At 36.6% G+C, this 26,712-nt stretch overlaps 1 protein-coding gene across 3 annotated transcripts in view; it reads left to right on the top strand.

Moving 5' to 3' along the window:
- The window catches only part of STK38L (serine/threonine kinase 38 like), an 80,712-nt gene that overhangs the window by 41,718 nt on the left and 12,282 nt on the right, over positions 1-26,712 (top strand). For 2 of the 3 annotated variants that reach the window (XM_019038734.4, XM_055358008.2), the window contains 5 exons: positions 11,537-11,681; positions 15,970-16,021; positions 22,150-22,272; positions 23,015-23,098; positions 26,448-26,571. In XM_019038734.4, coding sequence (XP_018894279.1) covers positions 11,548-11,681; positions 15,970-16,021; positions 22,150-22,272; positions 23,015-23,098; positions 26,448-26,571 — 517 coding nt within the window. In that variant the 5' untranslated portion in view covers positions 11,537-11,547. Of the gene's footprint in view, positions 1-11,536; positions 11,682-14,385; positions 14,434-15,969; positions 16,022-22,149; positions 22,273-23,014; positions 23,099-26,447; positions 26,572-26,712 lie in introns of those variants that run through there. The other variant, XM_055358010.1, reaches the window with a different exon arrangement.

The raw sequence follows: 26,712 nt of genomic DNA, 5'->3' as shown, positions 1-26,712 counted from the left end.
GGAAAAAAAATTCGAGTACTGTGGTACCTGAAAAACCACCTCTAAGTGCTGAAAAGTGCAACTTGATTCCCCTTTACCCCCGCCCCCAAACATCCAGCACTCTCCCAGGATCACTCTTAAATGTTTTCTTTCTGATTATAAAATGGTTGTTTTCCTATTATTGAAAATTTGGAAAATTCAAAAAGTGATAAAAGACAAAATTTAAATCATCTGTGATTTCACACTGTCTGTTCATCACAATTTAACTTCCTCTCCCGTTTTTGTATAGTTGAGTTCATATTGTACTTGAAAATAGAACTTTGTATCCTGCTTATTAACTTAACATTATTTTTCATGTTAAAATTTGCAGGGAAAATTTTCTTCAGTGCTGTGGTATTTTATACTATCATCATTCCATCAATCATTTCATTTAATTTTAAACATTTGGTTTAAGTTGTTTGCTATTTTAAATAATGCTTTGATTGAAAAAAAATCTTTGTGGCAATTTTGGTTATTTGCATAGGATAGACTCCTAAAGTTGGAATTATGTCAAAAAATAAAAAATATCTCTATGGTTCTTGGTATAAATTACCGTATTCCCTGTTAGAAAGGGTCACATCTGTGCCAGCTAACACAAATGCATAGGGTGGACAGAAAGGCACCTCATAACAGACTGGACCTCACTAAGGGGGTGTTTTCCCCTTATATTGTGACTACTTTCATATAGGGAACATACTGCATAATCTTAAAGTTTCTGTGTCTTTGATTCACTAGTAAAATTGAACATTTTTCATGTGTTTTAAATTATTCCTATTTATTATCAAACTGTTATGTATCCATTTATTAGGGTCTTTATTGTCTCCTTACGACTTTAACATTAAAAAAGCTATGTATGAGCTTACTTGATAAATAGACATGTATTTTAAATATATGCTTTTAGATACACTTTTTTTTTTTTTTGAGATGGAGTTTCACTCTGTCGCCCAGGCTGGAGTGCAATGGTGCGTGTAACATCTTGGCTCACTGCAACCTCCGCCTCCCAGGCTCAAGTGATTCTCCTGCCTCAGCCTCCTGAGTAGCTAGGACTACAGGCGCATGCCATCATGCCTGGCTAATTTTTTTTGTATTTTTAGTAGAGACAGGGTTTCACCATGTTGCCCAGGCTGGTCTCAAACTCCTGACCTCAAGAGACCCACCCGTCTCAGCCTCTCAAAGTGCTGGGATTACAGGCATGAGCCACCACATCCGGGCGCTTTTAGATATAATGGACATTGTTATTTTACAGTGTTTTTCTCCAAATTATTCTTTTAATCTTGTTTGATATACAGTATATACATATGTATATTCCATATTTTTGTAGAATGAAATGTAGCACAAGTTTTCATTGTATTGATTTCCTTTTAAGAAAGCTCATTCCTTCCAAAGATCCAGTAGTTATTCATCTATATTTTCCTCTAATTTTTTTGAAGTTTAATTTTTTTTAACTTTTATTTCTTCCTCTCCTTCCTTCATTCTTTCCTTCCTTTAGTTTTCATGTTTGTCCTTTTGAACCATTTGCAATTTATTTTGCATTTTGGAGTGAAATGAATACGTGACTTGATTTTTTCCCCTAAATGGATACCCATTTGTTCCAATACTATTAATTGAATGTCTTCTCTTCTCCTCTTCCCATAATCTATGATTATGTTGCCTCATTCTAAGTGAAGACTTTAAAATCAAGGTTTGGTTTGGTTTTGTTTGAGACAGAGTCTCGCTCTGTCATCCAGGCAGGAGCGCAGTGGTGCGATCTTGGCTCACTGCAACCTCTGCCTCCCGGGTTCAAGTGATTCTTGTGCCTCAGTCTCCCGAGTAGCTGGGACTACAGGTGTGCACCACCATACCCAGCTAATTCTGTATTTTTAGTAGAGATGAGGTTTCGTCATGTTGGCCAGGCTGGTATCGAACTCCCGACCTCAAGTCATCCACCTGCCTTAGCCTTCCAAAGTGGTTACAGAGACATGAGCCACTGCGCCCAGCCAAGTTTATTCTTACATATTTTATGAATGTTGTACTCCATCTCCTCCTCCTTGCTACTTTTGTGAACAGGATTATTTTTCCATTTCTAAATTTATGTCTTTAAAATTAATATTTTAAAGCATACATTTATTTTAAACTTTAAATTTCCCTATTTAAAAAATCTTTCGTCTTACTTTTGACGGACCCATATTCTTTATAACAAAAGTGAAAAATATAGAAGAAAACTCATGATATTGGGTTACTGGATGTATTAATAGATGGAAGCATGGCTCAGCTGACAAGGCAAAGGGAAGGATAGATCCTTCTGGGTGCACTAGCTATCATCTCACTCATCCAAACCCACAATTCAGAGCCATAGTTTAAACCTGTTGGCCCCAAATTCTCTAGATCACTGTAATATCTGTCTTTCCCCCAACCATGCTCTCATGCTCTCCAAAAGTTTCCCTAGGCCACTTAATTCATCTTTATAAATTCTATAAATTTCTGTATATATTTTATAATTAAATATGAATAACATAAAGATATATCATTTTATATATATATATATTTATAAATTTGTTTTTTCCCAGTTGTTTTCATTTTGTTTTACCTCTGAATATTTCCTCCTTTACAAATAATGTTGACATACTCACTCTGGTCTCCCCTCACCTTCATTACCCATCATCTCCCTCCCCCCTGCCATTTACTCCCCCTTCTTGCAAATTGTGACTTTTTTTCTCTTTTATGTCAATCAAGACAAATATTTTTCTGTATGTGCTCGTGTGTGTGCCAGTAATAGAAACTGATTTAAAATTCTTTTAGGGATGCCCATACTATCTAAAAGTTGGCATTGATTTTTTTTTCCCATCGAGGTGCTAGATTATAAATATTTGAAGTTATGTGGCATTTCTGCTGAGGTAATTTTTTAAAGTTAACTATGACTTGATTCAGCTGAACATTTTTTTGCAGACAAAATCTAGTGCACTACCAGATAGGCATATAGCAATAGAACAATTAAATTTTATAAATATTATAAGAATAGACTGCTTCTTTCTGAATGTTTTTGAGAAAGACAGGGTGATAGTTTATCTAAACATTAAGATCGGTAAATAGAATTTTAAATAAAATTGCTGCTTTGGTAAATTTACCTCTTAGTTTAATTGTTTGCATTTGGTTTATAAACACTTTCCCCTTCTCATTGCAAGTTTAAAAAGAAATGAAGTTCAGAGGGATTTTTAGTAATTATTTGGACCAATAAACTCAGGTATTCTGCCATGAACATCATTACTACAGCCAAATAAGCTTTCAGGTACTCAACCATTGAACTATATTTTTGTGCATAGGAAAACTATTTCGAAAACAGTTTTGAAAATGAAAATGCTAATTTGAGTTCAGCACCACTGTGCCATCATCACCAACCTTATGATTCACAGAAGGAGCAAAGACAAGGGTGTCTGTTTATGAAATGCATTCCTCTGGTCTAGTGATCAGGGCATATGCCACATGGAGAGGGCCACGCTAAATAAAAACAAAAGCTATTAACAGCAGACACAGTAAAGAGATTATAAATAAATTGATGTGTGTTGCCTCATGAGAATCACTCTTTTGTGAGAGAAAGGGTTAGCTCTTCCCTGGAACACTTCTACCTCTAGTTCTACCCCAAATCACTACTAACTTCTAGTAAGGCTTCTACCAAGAGTTCTTTTTTTACTTTAAATATTTCTTTTTGCTACATTTCTCTCCCCTCTCCATTAGAAGTAATCTAATTTGTCAAAGAAGTAGGCTAAGATCAGAAGAGAGACGGAATGTCTATTAGAGATTAAATTTACAAACTAACTGACAATGGCAGCAGCCCAAGGCAGGAGGGATGAGCAGGAAGATTGAGCAGGAAAGGGAAGAAAATTAATAATTTTTGAGCATTAATATGTGCTAGGAGATACTTTAAAAATATTTTTTACTGATTTATTGATTTATCAAACACATGACGTATCTCAGTCCTTTTACAAGTACTAACTTTTAGAATTATCTGAAGTCTTATATTATCATAATAAGCATGCACACAAGGTGGCTATTATTATATTTATTTAACAGGAAACTGACACACAGAAAGTTTAAAGTTTAATTTGCCTAAAGTGACACAGCTAGTGAATGGCTGCACCAAAATTCAGACCCAGGCAATCTGGCCTTTCATGCTGTGCTCTGCCACCATCAAAGCGTCATATCAACCCTATAAGGTTGGCATTTGTGATCTCCATTTTAGAAATGTGGATCCTGACTCAGGTTAAATAACTCAGACAGGATCAGCCTTAAACTAACTTTCTTAAACTAGCCTTAAATTAGCTTTTCTTATACTTTCTGTCCTTACTGATCATTTACCCAGTCATCCACATCTGAAACTTAGAGATAATTAGAGATTTTAGTCTTTCCAGCTGACTAACTGAGGCTTCTTTTCATCACTTCTGCTACTATCTTAATTAGTCCCTCACTATTCTGTAATCTCAAATGTGCTGTAAAGGAAGCAGGTGGGTAATAAAATGTGGGTAATAAAAAGTGAATGAGTCTGGGCACGTGGGAATGGAGAGTTGGTGGACGGGTGGGATGTTGTATTGTAAGGGGCGGGCTGCAGCTCTGCTCCAGCTGTCATTGTGGAGCTGACAGAGCTCATTGTGGACAGATCAGACTTTTCAGGAGAAACCAGAAACCTGGATTTTCATGTGAAACCTTCTACTTTCTAAATTGTAGCACAAGCCTAACAAAATGATTCTGCAGGCTACCAGGTTGTAATCTCTGACTATTCATTATTAAGCCTCCTGAGCAGATTTACTTCCTCTAGTCTGATCTGTACTTCCAGCCTTTTGGCCATCCTCCCTGTACCAGCATAATCTATCCGAAGTGCAAATCAGATAGGATTTGAGGGCTGGTTAGGAGAATTAAATGCTTCTAAGAATGTAATATTCTTAGAAGAATTCTGGGTACTTGGGTAAAAACTCAATAAATATTCTTTAATGGCTGTTAGGTTTTCACTAAATTAAAAGCCTTGAGTGATTCCCATTTATGTTCAGGATAATTTTTAACATGACAAAAAAGTTCTTTATTTTTACCTTCATCTTCTGCCGTTTAATCAAATATACTCAGTCTATCTGTATGCTTAAGTGTGTCAGTGTATTTCATGCCGTACAGCTCTTCCTCCTCTGAGTCCATCTGACTGGTGAACTCTTACTATAGCCCCATCCCCTCCAAGATTCAGTTCAGGCATCACCTTCTCTATTAAACCTTTGATTATCCTTCCTCTTGAAGCACTGATTTCTCCCTACTTTTTGTCTCCATAAGATCATGAACTCCCTAAGGGCCGGAACTGTGTTTTATCAGTCTTATTCTCAGCACTTCATACAGTCAACATGGTATATATCTGCAATAAATATTGGTTGAAAATAAAACAATTAGTGAAAGTTAATGCTGGGATTTGAAACTTCACCTATGAATTTCTTGCTTTTTAGACTGTGCCTCAGAGAGGAAAGAAGCTGTAGCTGCCCTTTCATTAGGGACCCAGTTTATACAGTGTACAATCTGAGGACTTATTTTAGCCTAGGGCATTATGATTGCAACTAGTGAATTGAATTTAGGCGAATTTTTATACTACAAGGCAATATAGTAGCATTAAGGACACTCCTTCCTCTGAAATGCAGTATGTGAAAACTAAGGTGAAATCACCAGTTAAATAATTTGTTTTACAGCCAGGTAAAGCAGTTCTATTTTCTTCCTTTAGAAATTTGATGGTAAATGGTTGGAGATACCACATCTATTTATAAATGGCCTGAGTGCCAGATTTGTTATCTCCTTTCCCCAGGCTTGATAAAAAAGAATGTTGGACTTAACTATTGGTAGTGTCTCCATTAATGAATAGAGCAGTCTGGAGAAAACACACGTGAACAGGAAATTCAAGGGCACCTTGTGTTGTTTTTATCAGTCCAGGAATTCTAGACTTGCAAATTGTATCCTGTTCTTTTTCTGGCCAAAGAAAGGGCTTTAATAAAACAAAAAGAACAGTGTTAAATCCATTAAAGGAATACATTTGCAATACAATAAGTGCCAGTCATCTAGACCATTCTTTGTAATAATGTGATCACTTCTTAGTTTTGTATAATTTAAATTTTTAAAAGTCTGTCTGTGTCTGGTAAGAAGGAAACAAATTTTTCTTGTTTTTAAAGCTAATCTTGTTTTTAAAGCTAATCTTTAAAGCTAAACTATACAAGATATTGTATAATCATGAGTAAGGGTGGGATTTTTGTTTTTTCTGCAAATGTGTTTCTTAAGTAAGATTTATTTCTGAAGGCTAATAGAATACCAAATGATTCTGTATTTCTTAACCCAAATGAAATTATTATATATGAAACACACATATAATTTAAAATCTATTACATTAGAGTTGAGTTACCATCACTTACAGACTGCCTACTGTGTGCTCATCACTTTGCCAGGTACTGCGATGCTTTCATTTCAAAGATAAATAGATGGAGATTTTGCCCTTATTTGGTTTTTAAACAAGACATACATGTATGTGTAACTACAATGGAAAGAACATCATAATCATTACTAAATTATATAGTGTCTAAAAGTAATATTTCATTACTTGACATCCACTTCCGATTTTGGAGTAAAACTCATTACAACTTCCTATGATGGAAGAAACCTCATCTTCTGTTTACCTTCTTTTTTGAAGACCTCAGGTCCATAAATATTTATCTAAAATGACCTCATATGTATTTCTATACTGTTGGGTTTTTGTTTGTTTTTTTAGCCTAGATCTCGCTCTGTTACCCAGGCTGGAGTCCAGTGGCCATGCATAGGCGCCACCATAGTGCACCACAGCCTTGAACTCCCGGGCTCAGATGACTCTCCTGTCTCAGCCTCCCAAGTAGCTGGGGCTACACACATGTGCCACCATGCCTGGCTCTATTTTTATACGGTTAATGCAGACAATTTCTGTTGTTTGGAATTGTTTTGAATTCCCTAACACTTCTTTATGTTTCACAAAAATTTCCTCAAAAGTTTTGTTCATTAATGTTCCTCAAAAGTTTTGTCCACCTCTAGCCCCCCAATTTGGCTTCATTCTGGGAAGGCCTAGTCTGTAGCAGACCATCTCCTACAGCCACTTTCCAGTGGACATAGGTGCTCTAGGCAAGATAGCCATCAGCCTTGTGTGTTTTAGATTCCACCTTATCCCAATCCCATTCAACATTTAAATTGAATAACAGTTCTCTTTGTTTTGATGCCATGCTCGCCAAGCAATCTTCTGAACCTAATTTCTTGTTACTCAGTGTCTTACTGTGTAAATCAATAAACTGCATTCTGTCTTGTATATTTGTCTTTTGTGAACTTTGTTAGGATAAAGTGGCTTCCAGAATTTGATTGCCCTGAGACACTGGCAGCTGAGGGCCAGACCTTGCCGCTTGGCAGACCGAGCAGGGCAGCCTGTTCGACAAGGCCCCTTGGCAGACAGTCAGCTCCCTCCAAGGCCAAACCCCAAGTTCAAGATACGTCTTTCTCTCCCATTTCTGCAAGCATAACTGTGAACAGCATAATTCTGTGAGTCATGTGTTATTTCTTTGTGCTTTTTTCAAGAGGCATTATAAAAGGTTTTTTATGTTTTTCACCATTCACTTTTTGAAAGGAATATATAAGGCCTTGGACAACTAGAGTTGGGTCTTGACCTTTTGTAAAGGCAAACTTGTAAAGTGGCAAACCACTTTATAAATTTTTATTGGCTACAGATCTTCTGGACATTTTCTCTGTTCATTAATATCTGCTTGCTAGAACAAATACAAGGCAAGTCAGAAATCATTCTACAATCGTAGGGTGTTGCTCTTTAATGGTACTTTTAAGGTTTTCCCACCCCAAATATTTGTTGAAAAAGTAACAGGCAGTTGTTTACCAAAAAGCATTTGAAGAGAACTATCTATGAACTGCAATTTTATATGCCTAGGGAAGGTTCACTGGAATACTACTGCAAATTGTACACCTGTCCTCCTTTTGAGGATTCAGGATGCATGTTAGCATATTAAAGATGCTGGGAAGGCCGGGCAAGGTGGCTTGTACCTGTAATCCCAGCACTTTGGGAGGCCAAGGCAGGCAGATCACTTGAGGTCAGGAGTTCGAGACCAGCCTGGCCAACTTGGTGAAACCCCATCTCTACTAAATATACAAACATTAGCGTGCACCTGTAATCTCAGCTACTCGGGAGGCTGAGGTGGGAGAATTGCTTGAACCCAGGAGGTGGAGGTTGCAGTGAGCCGAGATCACACCACTGCATTCCAGCCTGGGCAACAGAGTGAAATTCTGTCAAAAAAAAAAAAAAAAAAAAAAAGATGCTGGGAAGTCTTATAGTAAGAAACTTATTTAACTTTGTGTAGTCTGGGTTTCTTAAATTTACTTAAATTCCTCAATTTCCAGCCCATCCTTCCTCTCCCATCCCAAGCCCCAGTTAACAAATGTGATTTGATTTCAGAGATGTTTTCTATGCACGATCCCTGTTTCACTTTTCCTTCTTTGACCTTTTTTTTTTTTTTTTTCCAGTTAGAGACAGGGTCTTGCTCCATCACCCAGGCTGCAGTGCAGTGGTGCAATCGCAGCGTATTGTAACCTTGAACAAGGGTTCAAGCAGTCTTCCTGCCTCATCCTCCAGAGTAGCTGTGACTACAGGTGTGCACTACCACACCTAGCTAAGTAAAAAAAAAAAAAAAAAAAAAATTGTAGAGATGAGGAGATCCCAGGCTGATCTCAAACTCTTGGCCTCAAGTGATCTTGGCCTCACAAAGTGCCAGGATTAGAGTCATGAGCCACTGTGCCTGGCATTCTTTGACCTTTCTGCATCTGATCCTGAAACATAGAACATGAGCCCAATGATTCTGAAATTTCCAAAAATGATTTGGCAGCATTGTTTTAGCAATCCAGTAAGAGCAGCTTAATCCATAAAAATCACTTGGCCATGATAATTCTTGAGTTTATTTTTCATTATTTATTGTTTTAAAAAATAATGCTTATTATTATTAAAGCATTTAGCACAATACAAAGATTAAACTAGGTGCCTAGAATGTATCTTACATTTGTATAAGCCATTGTGGCTTTCCTGTATATTATCTCAGATGGCCTTAGAACTAGGCCTGTGAACCAGGCAGAGCAAATATTTTAAGCCCTGTTTTGGGAAAAGTGACTTGAGTTAAGGGTGTTCTGGTGATTTGAATAAGACCATATGATCAGTTCGCAACAAGGCTGGGATTCGATCTTTTAATTTCTGACTTCTACCTTCTGTAATTTCTTTTTCCACAGTTGCTTATTAGCCAGTCTTTACAGAGTACTTTACTATTGGCTAATTCTTTCAACTACTCTTACTGCGCCCCCTCCCTCCCCCCAATCAATAGGTTGTCTCATTCATTCATTCATGACTACTCTGAGTCAGATGCAGTGCTGTTGTGAGTTTTGAAAAATGAATCAGAAAGAGTTCTTACATGGAGGTGTTCCTGGTTTGGTGGAATAACTGTTAGGGCCGAATTTTTCTTAGGAGTGATAAGCCACCAGTACCTGACTACAAATGTTAGAGAACATGCACCAAAAAAATGAGAAATGCTTTGCCTCTTCTGGTAGAGCATGTTAGAGAAGTCACCACAGCAGTAAGACTTCAGCTAAACTGGGCCATAAAGGTTCAGCAGATTCCTGCAGAGACATATCCTGCAGTGGATATAACTGCTTCAGGTATAGGTCATGGAAGAGCTTGGAGGCATGAAAGAGCTAGGTATGTTGGGAAAAGAATGAGTGGTGAGGAAGAGCATCAGATAAGGATAGAAAATATAAAAAGCAACAGATAAGGATAGCAAGTTGGAATCCTGACTCCACATCACACTAGCTATGTGACTTGCCCCAAACTTCAGTTCCCTACTTTGCAGGGCTGTCGTGAGGATGAAATGCAATCATGCATGGCAAGTGCCTCTATCTTAAATCCTCAGGAGAAAAAAAGAGGGAAATCAGTGAATAAAATATCATAAAGTTCCTGATATATAACCATACTCAGTGTATGTGAGTTGTTCTTATTGATCATATGTAGCTAATTTGACTTGCAGTAGGCAATGAGGAACCATGACTGATTCTAAACAAGTGACACGATCAGCTTCTCGTTTAAAGTAGTCAGCAGAGGAACAGATTTATGCCAAAATAATAGATGCAGTTTTAGACATAATGATTCTGAGGCTCAAGCAGTACATTGAGGTATAAACCCCTAATAGGACAACAGTAGAACTGGGAGTTTGCCATAGATAATTGTTTGCTTTCAACCTACACTTGACTTGCTTGACATCTTTTGGTTCATTCCATCAACCCTGGAATCTAGTCCACTTCAGGTCCACATCCAGGGCTCCGTATCTTCTGTAGTTAAAGCAAGATGGATGTTGGGGCATAGGTGGCAGGTTTGGGGAACACTTTTCAACTAAGAATGCTTTAGATGGTCACTCTTGGCAAGCTGGATCTTCTTTGGACTGGGCTGTTACGATCTTCATCTAGATAAGCAAAGCCTCTTTAATGTATGAACTCTTCTAGTCTTTTTATCCAGATGTGGCTGTAGTAGGCAAGTCTCTTAGGGTCAGTGGCCACCTGCCGCAGCCATCGGAGTTCAGTCTTCCCCCCGTCAAGTGGCCATTTTGCCACACTCCTTATCTAATAGTCCAGATTATTTTCTTTGAAACAGTACTTTGTTTGCGTGGCCCAGTGATCTCTAAAAGTTGGCACTGGAATGCCTTTAAGCAGACATACATTGTCCACTTAAGGCCACAAAGCTTCCCTGTTGTTACCTGGCTTCATTCATACATTTCTGTTTCCTTCTTGGTTCCTATAGGCATTTGAATTTCATTTGAAAATGAAATGGGCTGCACAGTCTGGAGAAGTGTACTATACCTTGTTATAGCACTTTTTGGAATGACCCAGAATTCAGAATGAAATGGAGCAGCTATGAGCCCCATCCAAAGGGGCCTGTTTCTAAAAGTAGTTTCCCCCTACAATATACGTGAACATTGCTTTAGGCTGGTGTTTATATGCATATTTGATACAACACTTCATGTTTCATAGAATTCATAAGGCAGAAGCTACTTCTTACTATTAAACTAAACTGCATTAACTCTTAGGAGACTGACATTTATCAGGGACATAGCTATTAGCACTATCTTATAGATTTTATTTAGTAATGAAACAACAAAATAGCTGGAACTTTTCTTGTTTTGAATGCTTGTTGAATGTGACCTTTGTATATAAATGTGTCTATATTATATATGGATGCCACTGGTTCTTCTTTGCTGTCATTAACTCCTGGTTTTGCCACCACAATATGAATTTCTCTTGCTTTGGAAATAGTGCTTTTCTTTCTTCCCTAGCTTTGTATTATTTATAATGTGAAATACTTGGATGTGTTAACTGTTAGGGTAGAATTTTTCTTAGTTGAAATTGAACATTTTCAGAGTTTATTATGAAAGATAGGTTTTTTTTTCCCCACTGAATAATTTGTTTTTCTATGTTGTTTCAGTTTCCGTTACTATGGCAATGACGGCAGGGACTACAACAACCTTTCCTATGAGCAACCATACCCGGGAAAGAGTGACTGTAGCCAAGCTCACATTGGAGAATTTTTATAGCAACCTAATTTTACAGCATGAAGAGAGAGAAACCAGGTATAGTAAGGGCTAATCAAAACTTTTTTTAGTTAAATAAGCTTTTTGCTGTGAGTGGAATAGAAATTCGTTTACCATGAATAATATGAATATTATGGATCCCTGCATGCTGTTTTTAAGTTTCCTGTACTGACAGTGCACATAGACATGTGTTTTATTTTCACAGAGTAGTTTCCTGAGGTGCCCCAAGTCTTGTGCATCTATATACCCGTATGACATGCCAATTAACGTTTTAAACAAACCTTTTCCAAACATGAAATTATGATATGTCTTTACATTTTCTTTTAAAGGGATGCCTGGCTTGGTGTGGTGTGGCTCATGCCTATAATCCCAGCACTTTGGGAAGCCGAGGTGGGCAGATCACCTGAGGTCAGGAGTTCAAGACCAGCCTGGCCAACATGGTGAAACCCCATCTCTACTGAAAATACAAAAAATTAGCCGGGTGTGGTGGCGGGTGCCTGTAATCCCAGCTACTCAGGAGGCTGAGGCAGGAGAATTGCTTGAAGGCAGCAGTGAGCCAAGGCTGCAGTGAGCCAAGATCGCACCACGGCACTCCAGCCTGGGCAACAGAGTGAGACTTTGTCTCAAAAAAAAAAAAAAAAGATGCTTTATGAATGACTGACTTTAATCCAAAAGCATTTACAGTGCATATCAGGGGGAATAGAAGAATAAAAAAAAGAATGACATGTTATTTTGACTTTAGAAAACTTATACTAAAGGAGATAACACACATAAATATATAAATGAAAGAGTGAAGAATATTAAGTACAAGGAAGGGAGAATGTGCTTTTGTCTAGGCAACTGGGAAAGCTTTGTAAATAGTGGTGGCATTTAAACAGGGCTCTAAAGGAAAAGAACTATTTATACATGCATAAAAGGAAGGAGACAGAGGCAAAAGAGCAGGAGGGAAGGATATTAGAGACAGAAGAAATCACCAGGTCAGGCAGTGTCCAATTTGGCTCAAGCACAGGATGTGCTAGATTTCAACATCCTGGGAGCCTTGGATTCTTTGTTAATGTAGCTCTTTTCATGGTAGTGGAGAGCCTTGGATGTTTTTGAGCAGAAGAATCAAATGAAAACAAGTGTTTCTCTGGAAAGGAACTTTAGTTGTGATACAGAAAATGGTTTGGGGTCAGGGTGGGGAATTAGAAACAGGAAAGGCTAGTGATGTAGTCCAGGTAGATGGAAAGGAGGCTTGAATTAGAATTGTGACAACAACAACAGAGAACTGACAAGAAAGATTGACAAAATGTGGCTACTAGCAAAATATGAAATGTGAAGGAAATAAGTCAATGTTGCCTCTGAAATTTCATGGCTGGGCAAACTGAGAGTGCTACAGTTTAAATGAAATAGAGAGGAAAAGTCTAATTTAATTTTGGACGGATTTAACTGCAGATTAGATACAGGTATGGTGAGAATTAGTGAACTGGAAAATAATTATTCAGAAATCAACTTTAAAATAGGAATATGTGAAAGAGAGTTGAGAAACATGGAGAATCATGAGAAGACTTGACATATCTCTAAAAGTTCTGAAAGGGAGGAGAGGAATGAAAATAGAGCAGAGGCAAACAAACAAAAAAAGAGTTAGCATCAGCAGAAATTCCAGAAGGTTCCATTTAGGCAGAAGGAAAGTGACCACAAATAGAAGATTTAAATGGTAAGTAGGTGGATAAATCTCAACAAAAATTATATAAAGCAACAGAAATAATAGCGATAATATCTTACACATTAAAAAATAGAATTATAATATTTTCCAACAGCAGAATATAATTCAGGAAAGAAGTAATTAGAATTAAGGTGTTCTTAATGATTTTAGTAGAAAGGGCATAGAGATTAGCTTCAGAGTTTGACAAATTATGTTGTAAGTTCTAGAGTAACCATAAAATGATAAAAATAGAGTTTGTAATTTCCAGACTAGTAGAAGGAAAAAATTGGAATGAGAAAAAAAAAGTCAGTTCAAAAAGAATGCAAGAGAGAAAGAAAAACTGAAATACCAAAAATGGAAAAAAATGAAATACCAAAATAGCACAAAATAAGTTAGAAATAAAAATCTAAATATATCAATAATTAAATGAATTATAAGGGTAATTAAAGTCTCTGGAAGTGATCAGACCATCCTGGGAGAGTGAATAAAGTAGAAGAGAACCAAGGAAGAAAAAGCAGGCACTTAAAAAAATTCATCAGAATTTCGAAGGTTCATTGTCTTTACTTGCTGCAGTGTTAAAGTAATTCAGTTTGCTTTCTTTTTCCAAATAAAGGAAAGTAACAATAAAATTATTTGTGTTCTTGAAAAAAAAAAGTAGTCTCAGCTTGGTGCCACTGGAAGTCAAGTCGAACAATCTGCTCATATTTTCTAAAAGCTTATACTTTTAAGAAAATGTGATGTATTTTTAAGGCTTAACTAATTGGATAAATGCATAAGCCCAACAAATTTCTAATCAGAGCAAAGCGTAAGAGCATTTTAGGTGGAAAACTATTTTTAAAAAAGGTACAACAGAAATCATGGATCTTCTTGTTTAGATATGGTAGAAATGGATAAAAGTTACTGTATCTCTTCCAGAATGAGGAGTGATTTCATGAAGTGTTAGTCTTGGCAATAACTGAGGAAAGGGACAGTGGAAATTTGACAGAAGAATAAAGCTGTTTATATGTTATAGCTCCTCCCAGAATAATGGTCCTCTTACTCTCTGGATTCTTTCTGCAGAGGAGAAAACTGGAAATCATTCAACAAGCAGCACTGAAGTGCCTAGGGGTAGGTGATGGCAGCACAGAATCTGATGTTAGGAGATTATTCTCGTCTAAGGGTTGGGGCCTAGGGGAAATAATGCATAAACAAAAGACAAAAATCAGTGTAATAAGCACCAAGGTAGGTGCCTATGACAAGCACTGAGGAAACATGTGGTGGAGAATATGCTCTTAGGCCTCATCCTCTCCAGTGGGGTGCTGATGTATCAACAGGCTTTAAATGTTACAAATCTTCTATAAGAAGGAAAACTAAGTGATCTTAATGATGGTTTAGTAAAAAAGCTTACCTTTGGACATGTAGCCATGAATAAGAAATATCAAAAAGTTGTGGGAGGGTTTCAATCCTTAACCCTTATACCCATTCAGTTAAATCCTGAAAAGTTACTGTTATTCTGACACACTCCAGAACTAATTAGGAGGAGTTCTGCTAGGTTTATATTTAGGGAAAACCAATACAATAGAAATAAAATACTAATACTCACTTGGAAATGAGTTGCAAAATGTGTTCCACAACCATCTGTCTAGTTTTAGTTACTTCATCCACACTGCCCTTACCCCAGATGCTCAGCTTAACTAACTTCAAGGGTGCTGTTTAAAAAAAATGAATAACTGAACCTGGCTGTACCTAGAAAAGCAAATGTTCTGGTAGCTAGTGGGTTTTTAAAAAATATTTATTTATTTAGAGACAGAGTCTCACTCTGTCGCCCAGGCTGGAGTGCAGTGGCACGATCTTGGCTCACTGCAACCTCCGCCTCCCAGGTTCAAGCAATTCTCCTGCCTCAGCCTCCCAAGTAGCTGGGACTACAGGCGCCAGCCACCATGCTCGGCTAATTTTTTTTGTATTTTTAGTAGACACGGGGTTTCACAGTGTTAGCCAAGATGGTCTCGATCTCCTGACCTCGTGATCCGCCCACCTCGGCCTCCCAAAGTGCTAGGATTACAGGCGTGAGCCACCACACCCGGCCGCTGGTGGGTTTTTAAAAACACACATATATGACTTTCCAATTTTCAAATAATTTTAATACAATAAAATAAATGCAATTGCATTGAACATTTTTCCTTCATAAGTTAAGGAAAACTGAGCTTAGAGTTTCAGTGAGGGACTTAGCCAAGTTCATTTAGCTAATAAGTGTTAGAACCAGGGATATTTACCTTAAAATTTTATACTTTTAGTCAGTATAGTTATCTTTTTATATTTCTAAAATAAGCATTGGGAAATATTAATGATATTGGTAGATTGAACATTAAATAGCAGAGTTTTCCATATTAGAACATCAGTCATTGCCAACATTTCATTTAGGCAGGAGAGTGAAGTAAGCCTTAGAAGTATATTATTCATTATGGCCAGTATGAGAAAGCAAAATCTGGGTTTGTTTTTTGAGAAAGAAAACTATTCTTAGTGATTATGTTGATCCAACTTGAAAGATTTTTTTTTTTTAGCCTAGCAAGCTGAAGTGGTTAACCTGAATAAATAAATGTATATTTCTTAAGTGGAAATAGTTAGGAATGTATTTAAAATTTAATTTTTTTTTCCTTTGAAAAGGCAGAAGAAATTAGAAGTGGCCATGGAAGAAGAAGGATTAGCAGATGAAGAGGTAATGTAATTACCTATAATTACTGTACAAAAGCACCCCCCAGTGACTTTTCATTCATTTGACATCAGGTATTTTATAACTTAAATAATGTGGATTTTATCATTTGAATATGGGCTTCTTTGTTGCTGTCATGGATATCTTTTATTGATATCTTTAGAAGGAGGCAGTTTTGTTTTTTTCTTAAATTCCAAGAACACGTATTTAAGAGAACATTGCCAAGTGTATTTTAGGTGTGTGGAATGAGAAAGGCAAGCTCCGGGAGGAATTAATCAATCGTTAGCTTTTCTAAAATTTTTTCTAAATATTCTTTTAAAGCTATCTATTTCTCTAGTTCAGTGCTATTACCCTGGTTTAAACTACCATATATTTTAACCTGAAAAATAACTGTCCCCAACTGGTCTCCCCATTTCCCACCCCCAGTTTTTCTGCATACTGCAGCTAGAGTAATTGGTCTAAAAATAGATTTGATCATGTTACTGTTTTGCTTAATAACCCTTCACTGGCTCCCTTATCTCGGGATATGGGCAAGCTCTTTAACATTGGTATACCTGGGCCGGGCGCGGTAGCTCACGCCTGTAATCCCAGCACTTTGGGAGGCTGAGGCGGGTGGATCACGAGGTCAGGAGATCGAGACCACGGTGAAACCCCGTCACTGCTAAAAATACAAAAAAAAATTAGCCGGGAGCGGTGGCGGGCGCCTGTAGTCCCAGCTACTCAGGAGGCTGAGGCAGGAGAATGGCGTGAACCCGGGAGGTAGAGCTTGCAGTGAGCCGAGATCGCGCCACTGCACTCCAGCCTGGGCGACAGAGCAAGACTCCGTCTTAAAAAAAAAAAAAAAAAAAAAATTGGTATACCTTCACTACTTGGCCTCTGCTTATCTCTCTCTAGCCTCATCTCTTGTCACCCGCCCCCGACGCTGACAAGTATGAATTTCTTTGATGTCCCCTGTCTTGCCTGTGGACCTTTTCACATGCTCTTTCTGCTGCTTGGAACTCTTCCTTACTCCTACCCAACTCCCATTATTCTTCAAGAATCTTTAGTAGCTGGGCATGGTGGTATGTGCCTGTAGTCCTAGCTACTTGGTAGGATTGAAGTGGGAGGATCACCTGAGCCTGAGAGTTTGAGGTTGCCATGAGCTATGATCATGTCACTTCACTCCAGCCTGGGCAAAGCAGCAGCTTTAGGCCTCACTTCAGGCATCACTTCCACTGGGAAATCTTCCTTAACCTCTCAAGGTACCTTCTGTATTCTACTGTTCCTGTCCCCATGGGAGCCTTAAAATACAGTCTTCCCAAAGACTAGACACTGTAACATCTTGTTGAGCATTACATCTCCACAGCTATCTGGCAGAGAGCTAGAATAAATATTTGGTGAATAAGCGAATAATGGCTTTTGCCCTCAAGGAGTTTTAGATTAGGAGAGGGAGAGTGAGTGTGTGTGTGTAAAAATATGTACGCATGATAGAATGTGGTGAATGTTGAAAATATAGAGAAGATTTTTCCTCTAATTCAGAGGATCAGAAAACGTTTCATAGAAGAAGTAATAATTGATTTGAATTGTAAAGAATGGGTAGAATTTACATTAGAGGTAAGAGATGTATACAAAATAATGAATACATGTACAAAATAATGAGTTTACATTTGAGCTATAAAGCGTGCAATAAAAGGAAATAGTGAGGTAAGTTGATAGCACACCATGGAAAGCTAGGTTTAGAATAGTTTACTAAAAAAGGTATACTTTAGTACTAGGCAATAGGGAGTCACAACCCAGATTAATTAGTTTAACATGCTGAGTGCAGTGGCACACACCTGTAATCCCAGCACTTTGGGAGGTCAAGATGGGAGGATCACTTGAGCCCAGGAGTTCAAGATCAGCCTGGGAAATATAGTAAGACCTGGTCTCTACAAAAAATTTTAAAAATTAAGCATGGTGTCCTGTGTGTGTAGTCCCAGCTACTCAGGAGGCTCAGGTGGGAGGATCACTTGAGCTCAGAAGGCGGAGGCTGCAGTGAGCTGAGATCATGCCATTGCACTCCAGCCTGGGTGACAGGGTGAGAGCCTGTCTCAAAAAAAAAAAAAAAAAAAAAGTTTCTATATTTAAAGAGTAGACCATCATCAAATGATTAATTGAAATCAAATCAGTATCTAATCTTCCCTGTACCTTTCCTAGGACTGTAGCTCTTCCTTATAGTTGCAATGTTTAAATCAAATACAGTATTTTATGACTTATACTAAAGGTGGTAACTTTGTTAATCAGTTGACTCAATCTAGAAAACTCAGATGTTTTTACATTTAAAATTATCTATCATTATTTACATGTCATTAATATTTTAAAAGCTCATTTATGTCCTTTAAATTTTAGTGAGAAAGGTAGTGATTTAAATCTGTATTCCAATCTATAGAGAAAAAATAAGACTGAGCATCTTTCCTCATTTTAAAGTTAGAATTATAAATTTCTTATAATTAATAACCATATAATTGCATTTATATATTATACATCATTATATTGATATAGAAATCTTAAACATAAGATCTTAATTTGAAGTGTAGGGAAGAGACTGCAAAAACAGATGCCCAAACACTAAGCAGGCAACGGAAGTGAGACAAGCTGTCCAGGTTGGTTTCATAGTGGCATCTAGGGTTATATTCTTTTGATCCAGATATACTTTGTTTACATATTCAACTTATATGATTTTTTTTGCTTCCACAAAGAAATAGATTAATATTTTTCCTTTTTAAAAAATATTATTTTCTTAAATATTGATCCTTACAGTTTATCTGTTGGCAAAGACATGCCACTTTTCACATTGCTGTAATAAGAGTCCCAGCCCACTTGGACATGCCTCCTAGGGACTCGCATCAGTTGTGGGGACTGACAAATTAGGGAACCAAGGCTCATCTAAAGAGGATTGCTACCATTGGCCCCTGTGGCCAAGGCCCTGTCTTTCCAGAGAAGCTAGTAATCTGGACTTTTTTTGCAGAATAACCAATCACCTGCTTTTGAAAAACAACTTGCAGTCCAAATCAAATATATCTGTAGGTTGAATATAGTTTGTAGCTTCCTGTTTGCAACTTCTGGTCTGCATCAGCAAGTACTGACTACATTTACAACTATTTTCTCTAATTTTTCTGAATAACTTGTAGAAAATAGGAGATGATTTTTCCATAAAAAATAGTCAGTGGCCCATAATACCAGTTTATAAAACTTCTAATGTTTTTCTGTAAAAATGTTTTTAATTCCACAGGTGCTTATTATTAGGCTCCATGCTAGAGCCTGGATTATATCAAATTCTGTAAAATAGACAAGCTCTCTCAACCTTAATATAAAGTATGTTACAGCATCTTTATATGGGGTGGGTTTGATAAAAAATAAAATTGTCTCATAAAAATAAAATAGATAAAGTTGCTAGCTGAACCCTTTTCATCTGAAAACTTTTGTATGCACTGTCTGTCTTATACAAATACTGGCCACCCTACAGATGGAGAGTTTGAGGAACACCTATATAAAAAGGAATGGAGAAAGGAAGAAAATCACTTTCTAGTTTCATATCACTTAAGAAACTCCCATCCAACATGGAATGTTATTTACTCTAATGAAAAACTAAATAGGCAAGTTCAAGCTATAAAAGAGAGTCGTGAAATGTTAAGCTGTCCACAGATTTTTATTGTCTTCTTTGAAGAGGAAAGGATGCGATTACCACAAGGATACTGTTTGTCTTTCAAGGCTACTTAATCTATACAGGTTGTGAGTAGATATATCAACAGGCTTTTTCACCAATTTTTTTTTTTTAACATGAATTTGATTCAGCTACCTCTGGACTGCAACACTGATTCTAAGACTAAAATCATGGAATCAATTTTTTTTAAGTAATGTAACAATGTTATAGGTGATGCTCATTTTTATAGAATTATGTGTTCCATACACTTGTGACTCTCTCTTTTTGCTATTAAATGGCTGTGCCCAAAACCACATAAATTGTGTGAGTGCTGCATTATACAAACTACTAGACAATTTATGAAACTGTGTATAGTGAGGTCATCTTTTCCATTCAGATTAAGCAGGATTTCTGCAACTATATCCAATTGTACTGTTTTATAATCTATAAAGGGAGAGATTCAAAATACTTTCAAAATTCTTATTCTTTTATGTAATTAAAAAAAAACCCTCCTCACTACTTCCTTAAAGGACATGATACTATAGTGCCACCAAGTGGCCTTTTAAAAATTAGTCTTAAAATTTAAAATCAGATACTTTTTAGAGCTATCTTTTGTTTTACTAGTAATTTATTTTTTTATTATTCAAAAGGTATTTTTGAACACCTATGTGCAAAAAAGGGTATTTGTCATTGCATTTAGGTAAAAAGCAGCAAAAAATAGTCTTCACTATTGTTTCAGGCCACATTTGTTTTCTTAATTATATCAATGTAATTTTAGCTCCGTTAAACTGATATTTAAGTAGCTTCCCTTAAAGAAAGCAGGAATTTGCCAGTGTTGGTATTTCAGGAATTTTATACACACACACACACACACACACACACACACACATATTTGAGATGGAGTTTCGGTCTTGTCACCCAGGCTGGAGTGCAATGGCGGGATCTCAGCTCACTGCAACCTCTGCCTCCCAGGTTCAAGTGATTCTCCTGCCTCAGCCTCCTGAGTACAGGTGCATGCCACCACGCCCGGCTAATTTTTGTATTTTTAGTAGAGACGGGGTTTTACCATGTTGGCCAGGATGGTCTCGATCTCCTGACTTCATGATCCATCCGCCTCGGCCTCCCAAAGTGCTGGGATTATAGGCGTGAGCCACCACACCCGGCTTATCGCCTCACTTCTAACTGAAAAAAATAATCTTTCATTGTTGTTTGCTTACTTTTTCCATAGTACCATTGTATTTTATAATCAATATCAGGTGTGGAAAAAGACATTTAAAAAAAGACATTAAAGACATTAAAAAAAGACATTAGGCAAAGCCTGTTAATTTGTGTACTTGATTTTTATCTTCATTACTGTCATAATTTACACCATTGGTGTGCCTTAGTGTATAACTTCATTTAGCTGTTTGAAGACATTTCTTGATTTCATCTTCTTAGATTAACTTTGTTAGAAGTATCAGAATTCCATTGCATTGATAATACATGTTTACATACATATTTCTAATTAATAGTTCACCTAACCTTTTTAAAAACAGATATATACAGGAGTAGGGAGAGGCTATACCATGAGCTGCATTTAGAAGCAATGTTTCTAAGCTGTTACTGTCATTTTGATTTGTCTGTCCCTCCAAACTGAACCACTAAAAGCTTGGCAGGATTCAGTTGAAGATGAACAGGAGTTAAATTTTTTCACTGATATTGTTTCTTTTCCACTTAGTGTTTCCTCTACTAGGAGCTAACTATGTCCAAAAACAGAATTTTGATTGGTGAGGGTGAAAAATGAAGTTTAGAACAATAAAATAAATGCCTGTTCCAAATGTAACCTGCAGGTATTTCACAGTATTGCTTATTAATGGAAGTTATTTTTTGTGGTCTTTGTAGAATCAGTTATGAAATTACCAACTTGGATATTTTAATGGCTTCTTCTTGTAATTGTTTTTGCAATTTTATATTTTCAGGAAGTTCTATGCCAAGTCTCAAGCAGTTTATTAAAATTTGCCCAAGAGTAAATTCTACCACAAGTAAATCTCTTTGGAAACACTACCATTATGTTGTTATTTTATTGTCACAAGTCTCAGTAGTTGTGAAAGAGCAACCTTGGAAATTAAGGAATTGAAGCAAAGCAGATTTCCTGACAGAATAAAAATCAGTATCAGAATACCATTAACATTTACTGACATTTAATTTTTATTTATGGAATTGTTACCATATAGATGAAAGAATAAGTTATACATATATATATATAGACAAATATGATGGACTAAATTACATATTTAATGGAGTCCACCTCAAAAGTAAAGATTTATCGGTTGTTAAAAATTTTTAAAAGTTTTCTTTAAATTGTTTTAGCCTAATAGTATATTACATATTAGTGCTATCGTTTATTTTTACGTGTATCATCTTTTAATACTAGAAGCTCCATCAAAACAACCTAATTATAAAATCATCCGTTTAAATTGTCTTTTTTTAATAGAAAAAGTTACGTCGATCACAACACGCTCGCAAAGAAACAGAGTTCTTACGGCTCAAAAGGACCAGACTTGGCTTGGATGACTTTGAGTCTCTGAAAGTTATAGGAAGAGGAGCTTTTGGAGAGGTGTGCTTCTTTTTAAAAGTCACTACTGTTGCAAATATATATCTTAAGATAATTTAAAATATGTGTTAAAATATAATTCCTGGCTGGGTGCGGTGGCTCACGCCTGTAATCCCAATACTTTGGGAGGCCGAGGCGGGTGGATCGCCTGAGGTCAGGAGTTCGAGACCAGCCTGGCCAGTGAAACCCCGTCTCTACTAAAAATACAAAAATTAGCTGGGCATGGTGGTGGGCACCTGTAATCCCAGCTACTTGGGAGGCTGAGGCAGGAGAATCGCTTGAACCCAGGAGGCAGAAGTTGCAGTGAGCTGAGATCCCACCATTGCACTCCAGCCTGGGCAACATGAGTGAAATGCTCTCTCAAAAAAAATATATATGTGTTTGTATGTATATATATAAATATATATAAATATATATAAATATATAAAATATATATAAATATATATAATATATAAATATTTATATATATAATATATATAATATATAAATATTTATATATATAATATATATAATATATAAATATTTATATATATAATATATATGTTTATATATTATATATATAATTATATATAAATTATATATATATAATTAATATATATAATATATAAATATTTATAATATTTATATATATAAAATTCCTGAAATACCAACACTGGCAAATTCCTGCTTTCTTTAAGGGAAGCTACTTTTCTTTCCTGAACAAATAGTAGTGACTGTTTTATAATATATGTTTTTTATCTTTTAGGTGCGGTTGGTCCAGAAGAAAGATACAGGCCATATCTATGCAATGAAGATATTGAGAAAGTCTGATATGCTTGAAAAAGAGCAGGTATGAGTTCTTTAACACATGTAATATAAAGGAGCATCCACTGACGCGGTGTTAAGAGTGTTTATATTAGAATTTTTAAGAAGCAGTTTACACATCTTACTACATAAGCTATTAATTTTTTGGTAGCCTGTTTTAGTGTTTCTCAGTTCTTTTAAGGTTTCTTCTAAATTTATAATCTATGTATTAGTCTGCTTAGACTTCCATAACAGAACACAACAGGCTGGTTAGCTTAAACAACAGAAACTTATTTTCTCATAGTTCTGGAGGCTACAAGTCAAAAATGAAAGTTTGGGCAGGTTTTGGTTTCTGGTGAGGCCTCTCTTCCTGGCTTGCAGATGGCCACCTTCTCACTAAGTTTTCACATGGCCTTTCCTTGGTGTGTGCGGGGACACACACTCCTGTGAGAACTCTCTGGTGTCTCTTCTTATAAGGACATTAATTCCACCCTTATGACCTCATTAATTAACCTTAATTAATTCCCTAAGGGTCCATCTCCAAATACAGCCTCACTGGAGATTAAAGCTTTACTCTATGAATTTTGTAGATGCATGAACATTCAGTACATACCTTCTGAAATACCTCCTTTTCTGACTACAATGAAAATAAAGGACAGTTCTCGGCTCCCAGAATCCCTGTCACATATCAGATAATCAAAACTAGTCTCCTGGAAATTTGCTGATTTTACATATTTCTAAAATCTGTAACCTTGTAAATATTCTGGGCTCTCTGCATGTTTCCTGTGCCTTAATGCAGTTACAAGGGGTGGCTTCGAGTAAAGGAGGGATGGCTTTTTGAATATTTAAGGAGAGAAATTGTGAAATGGTCATTTTCAGGTGCGGGAAAGCAGACCTGCTAAGGAAATGCAGTTGAAGGCTCATTGAGATTTGCAGTCATGAATTTAAAGTGAAACCCACTGGCATAGCTGGGTGATTTTTCACCCTAGTTTCAGTTAGGTTAAGAAGGTAATAGGAACCATCAGGAGACAGGGTTATAGGGGATTTTGTTGATGACAGGCTATGATTCCCCAGAGGGAAGAGGTTTGGAAGGCAAGGAAGGTTGAGATACTGAGTTGGATTAGAGAACTATAGATAATGATGGGAATATAGCAAGACCCCATTCTCCACAAAAAGGAAGAAAAAAGAAAGATAATGATGGCAATAAGGACATGGGTAAAGATGCATAGCCTCAGAGACAGGGAGGGCAACAGGAATCTAACTTAGCCATAATGGGATTAGTCCTACTAGGGTATAATAGGAAGGACAGAAGGAAGCAGTTAGTTCCAGCTGTAGTGTAGATACCAGCCAGCCACATGTGGCTACTGGGCACAAATTGGGATATCCAGCAAATAAGACTTGGTGCAAAAAAAAATAAAATAAAATAAAATATTTCAATGATTTTTATATTGATTACATACTAAGGTGATAATATTCAGATATATTAGGTTACATAAACTGTATTATTAAAAATAATTTCACTCTGTATGTGGCTTCTAGAAAATTTAAAAATTACATACATGACTTGTGTTACATCTGTACTGGACAGCCCTTGGTCTACAATATTTTGTGGGAAGTTAAGGAGCCTCTGGACCACTGCTCTTTCCTGTGGGGAGGTGGGGGGTGGAAATCTCTCCGTAGCCTAACGTCTAGTTGCCTTTGCATTTTGGGGTTGTTTTTTACCCCTGTATAAATTAATTTGCATTTGTTACCACTGGATTTTGTTTTAGAAAGCTTTTTTCTACTCAATTCTAATACATCAATATTTTAACTTTTATCACATTTATTTTAATGCAAACCACCCCCACAAAATTAAACACCAACTGATCTCCTCACTGTTGTTCTACCAGATTACCATAGGTCATACTTTCCAACCTTTGGATCCTGTTTTGGAAAGGGATCCTGTAATTTGGCTTTAAACCATTTAAAAATAATCAAGCCATGTTTATGTTGTAGTTGTTTTCCTTACACACCAGATGCAACACCAAAGTTTAGGGCTTTTCCTTACCACCTTAAATTGCTTCATGAAAGGTAATAGGTAGGCACTCTTGCTACCACTTTTCACTTAATGAAACAGATCCATAGAAATTATAAGGTATTTTCATGCCAGAAAACAAGTTCTTACTCCTCAACTCTTACGCTTTGATCTCAGAATATTTACTGCACTAGGAGTAATTCCAAATATGACACTTTAAGCAGATCATATTTTATTATCATAGAAAGGTTTACAAATGTATGTTCTCACGTGCTTTGGACCAGAGTTTTTAACGTTGCACAATGAAAATAGCAAAAGCATAAATCAAATCTTATTAATCTTTGGAAAAAAGTGTATAAATATATTAATGCAAAAGCATCTGCAAACTGACCAGTTATACCAACCCCATAAATTATCCAGTTTATAAAATTTTCCAGTCTATAACATTTTCACATGATAGTATCTCTAGTAATTATGTGTCCGAGAAATCAGTGGCAAAATCCCCAAAAGTTACACAAATTTGCTTTAGCTAACATTTATAGATATGATAGAGGTTTTATATTATAACAATAATATAACATAAAGTTACTATAATTGTTACTATTTCTTTAAAAAACACCAAATAATGATCAAGCTGGGACCTTTGTTTAACAATTAAAAACAGTTTGCTATTTTTAGCCAAGCTTAGGTTTGCTGTACCAATTTACAGGGCATTGCTCTTTTTTTTTTTTGAGATGGAGTCTCGTTCTGTCACCAAGCTGGAGTGCAGTGACGCAATCTCGGCTCACTGCAAGCTCTGCCTCCCGGGTTCAAGCGATTCTCCTGCCTCAGCCTCCTGAGTAGCCGGGACTACTGGTGTGTGCCACCATGCCTGGCTAATTTTTTGTATTTTTAGCAGAGACGGGGTTTCACCGTTTTAGCCAGGATGGTCTCAATCTCCTGACCTCGTGATCCACCTGCCCTGGCCTCCCAAAGTGCTGGGATTACAGGCGTGAGCCACTGTGCCCGGCCCTGCTTACTACTTTTAACTTTAAAAATCACACTAGTGCCCTAAATTTATATGACAAAGCCAGGATCCTAGGCTGGGTAGAGATTCTGGTTAAAAAGTTGTTAGACTGATTCTTGCTCTACCTCAGAGGCCTTAGCTTCACGTAATATACCTGTTGACCTCACCTTTTCAGACCTAAAGATATAAGCTAAAATAAACTATTTCTTGAGGTTCTCCATATTTGATGAGAATACGAACATTCATATATGTATCAAATCTTCTGAAACTCCATCTTTCCTTCATTAACTGTTATGGATGGATAAGTGTAAGAGATGAGTTTAACAAATGTGTGATGTATTTACAATTATTTTTTTCAAAAATATATTCATCTAGGTGGCCCATATCCGAGCAGAAAGAGATATTTTGGTAGAAGCAGATGGTGCCTGGGTGGTGAAGATGTTTTACAGTTTTCAGGATAAGAGGAATCTTTATCTAATCATGGAATTTCTCCCTGGAGGTAAAAGCAAACATTGTATCAATGACAGACTGATACAAGCACATCTTTATATGCAATAATAATTTTATTGGTGAGGTTTACTTTTATATTCTTTGCTCTGAGGCTTTACATAGTCACAGTTTAAAAATATTTACTACCATA

This window comes from Gorilla gorilla, chromosome 10, assembly GCF_029281585.2.
Source record: "Gorilla gorilla gorilla isolate KB3781 chromosome 10, NHGRI_mGorGor1-v2.1_pri, whole genome shotgun sequence".
Taxonomy (NCBI): domain Eukaryota; kingdom Metazoa; phylum Chordata; class Mammalia; order Primates; family Hominidae; genus Gorilla; species Gorilla gorilla.
Note: the sequence above shows the minus strand (reverse complement) of the source record. Positions and strands in the feature narration are given on the sequence as shown.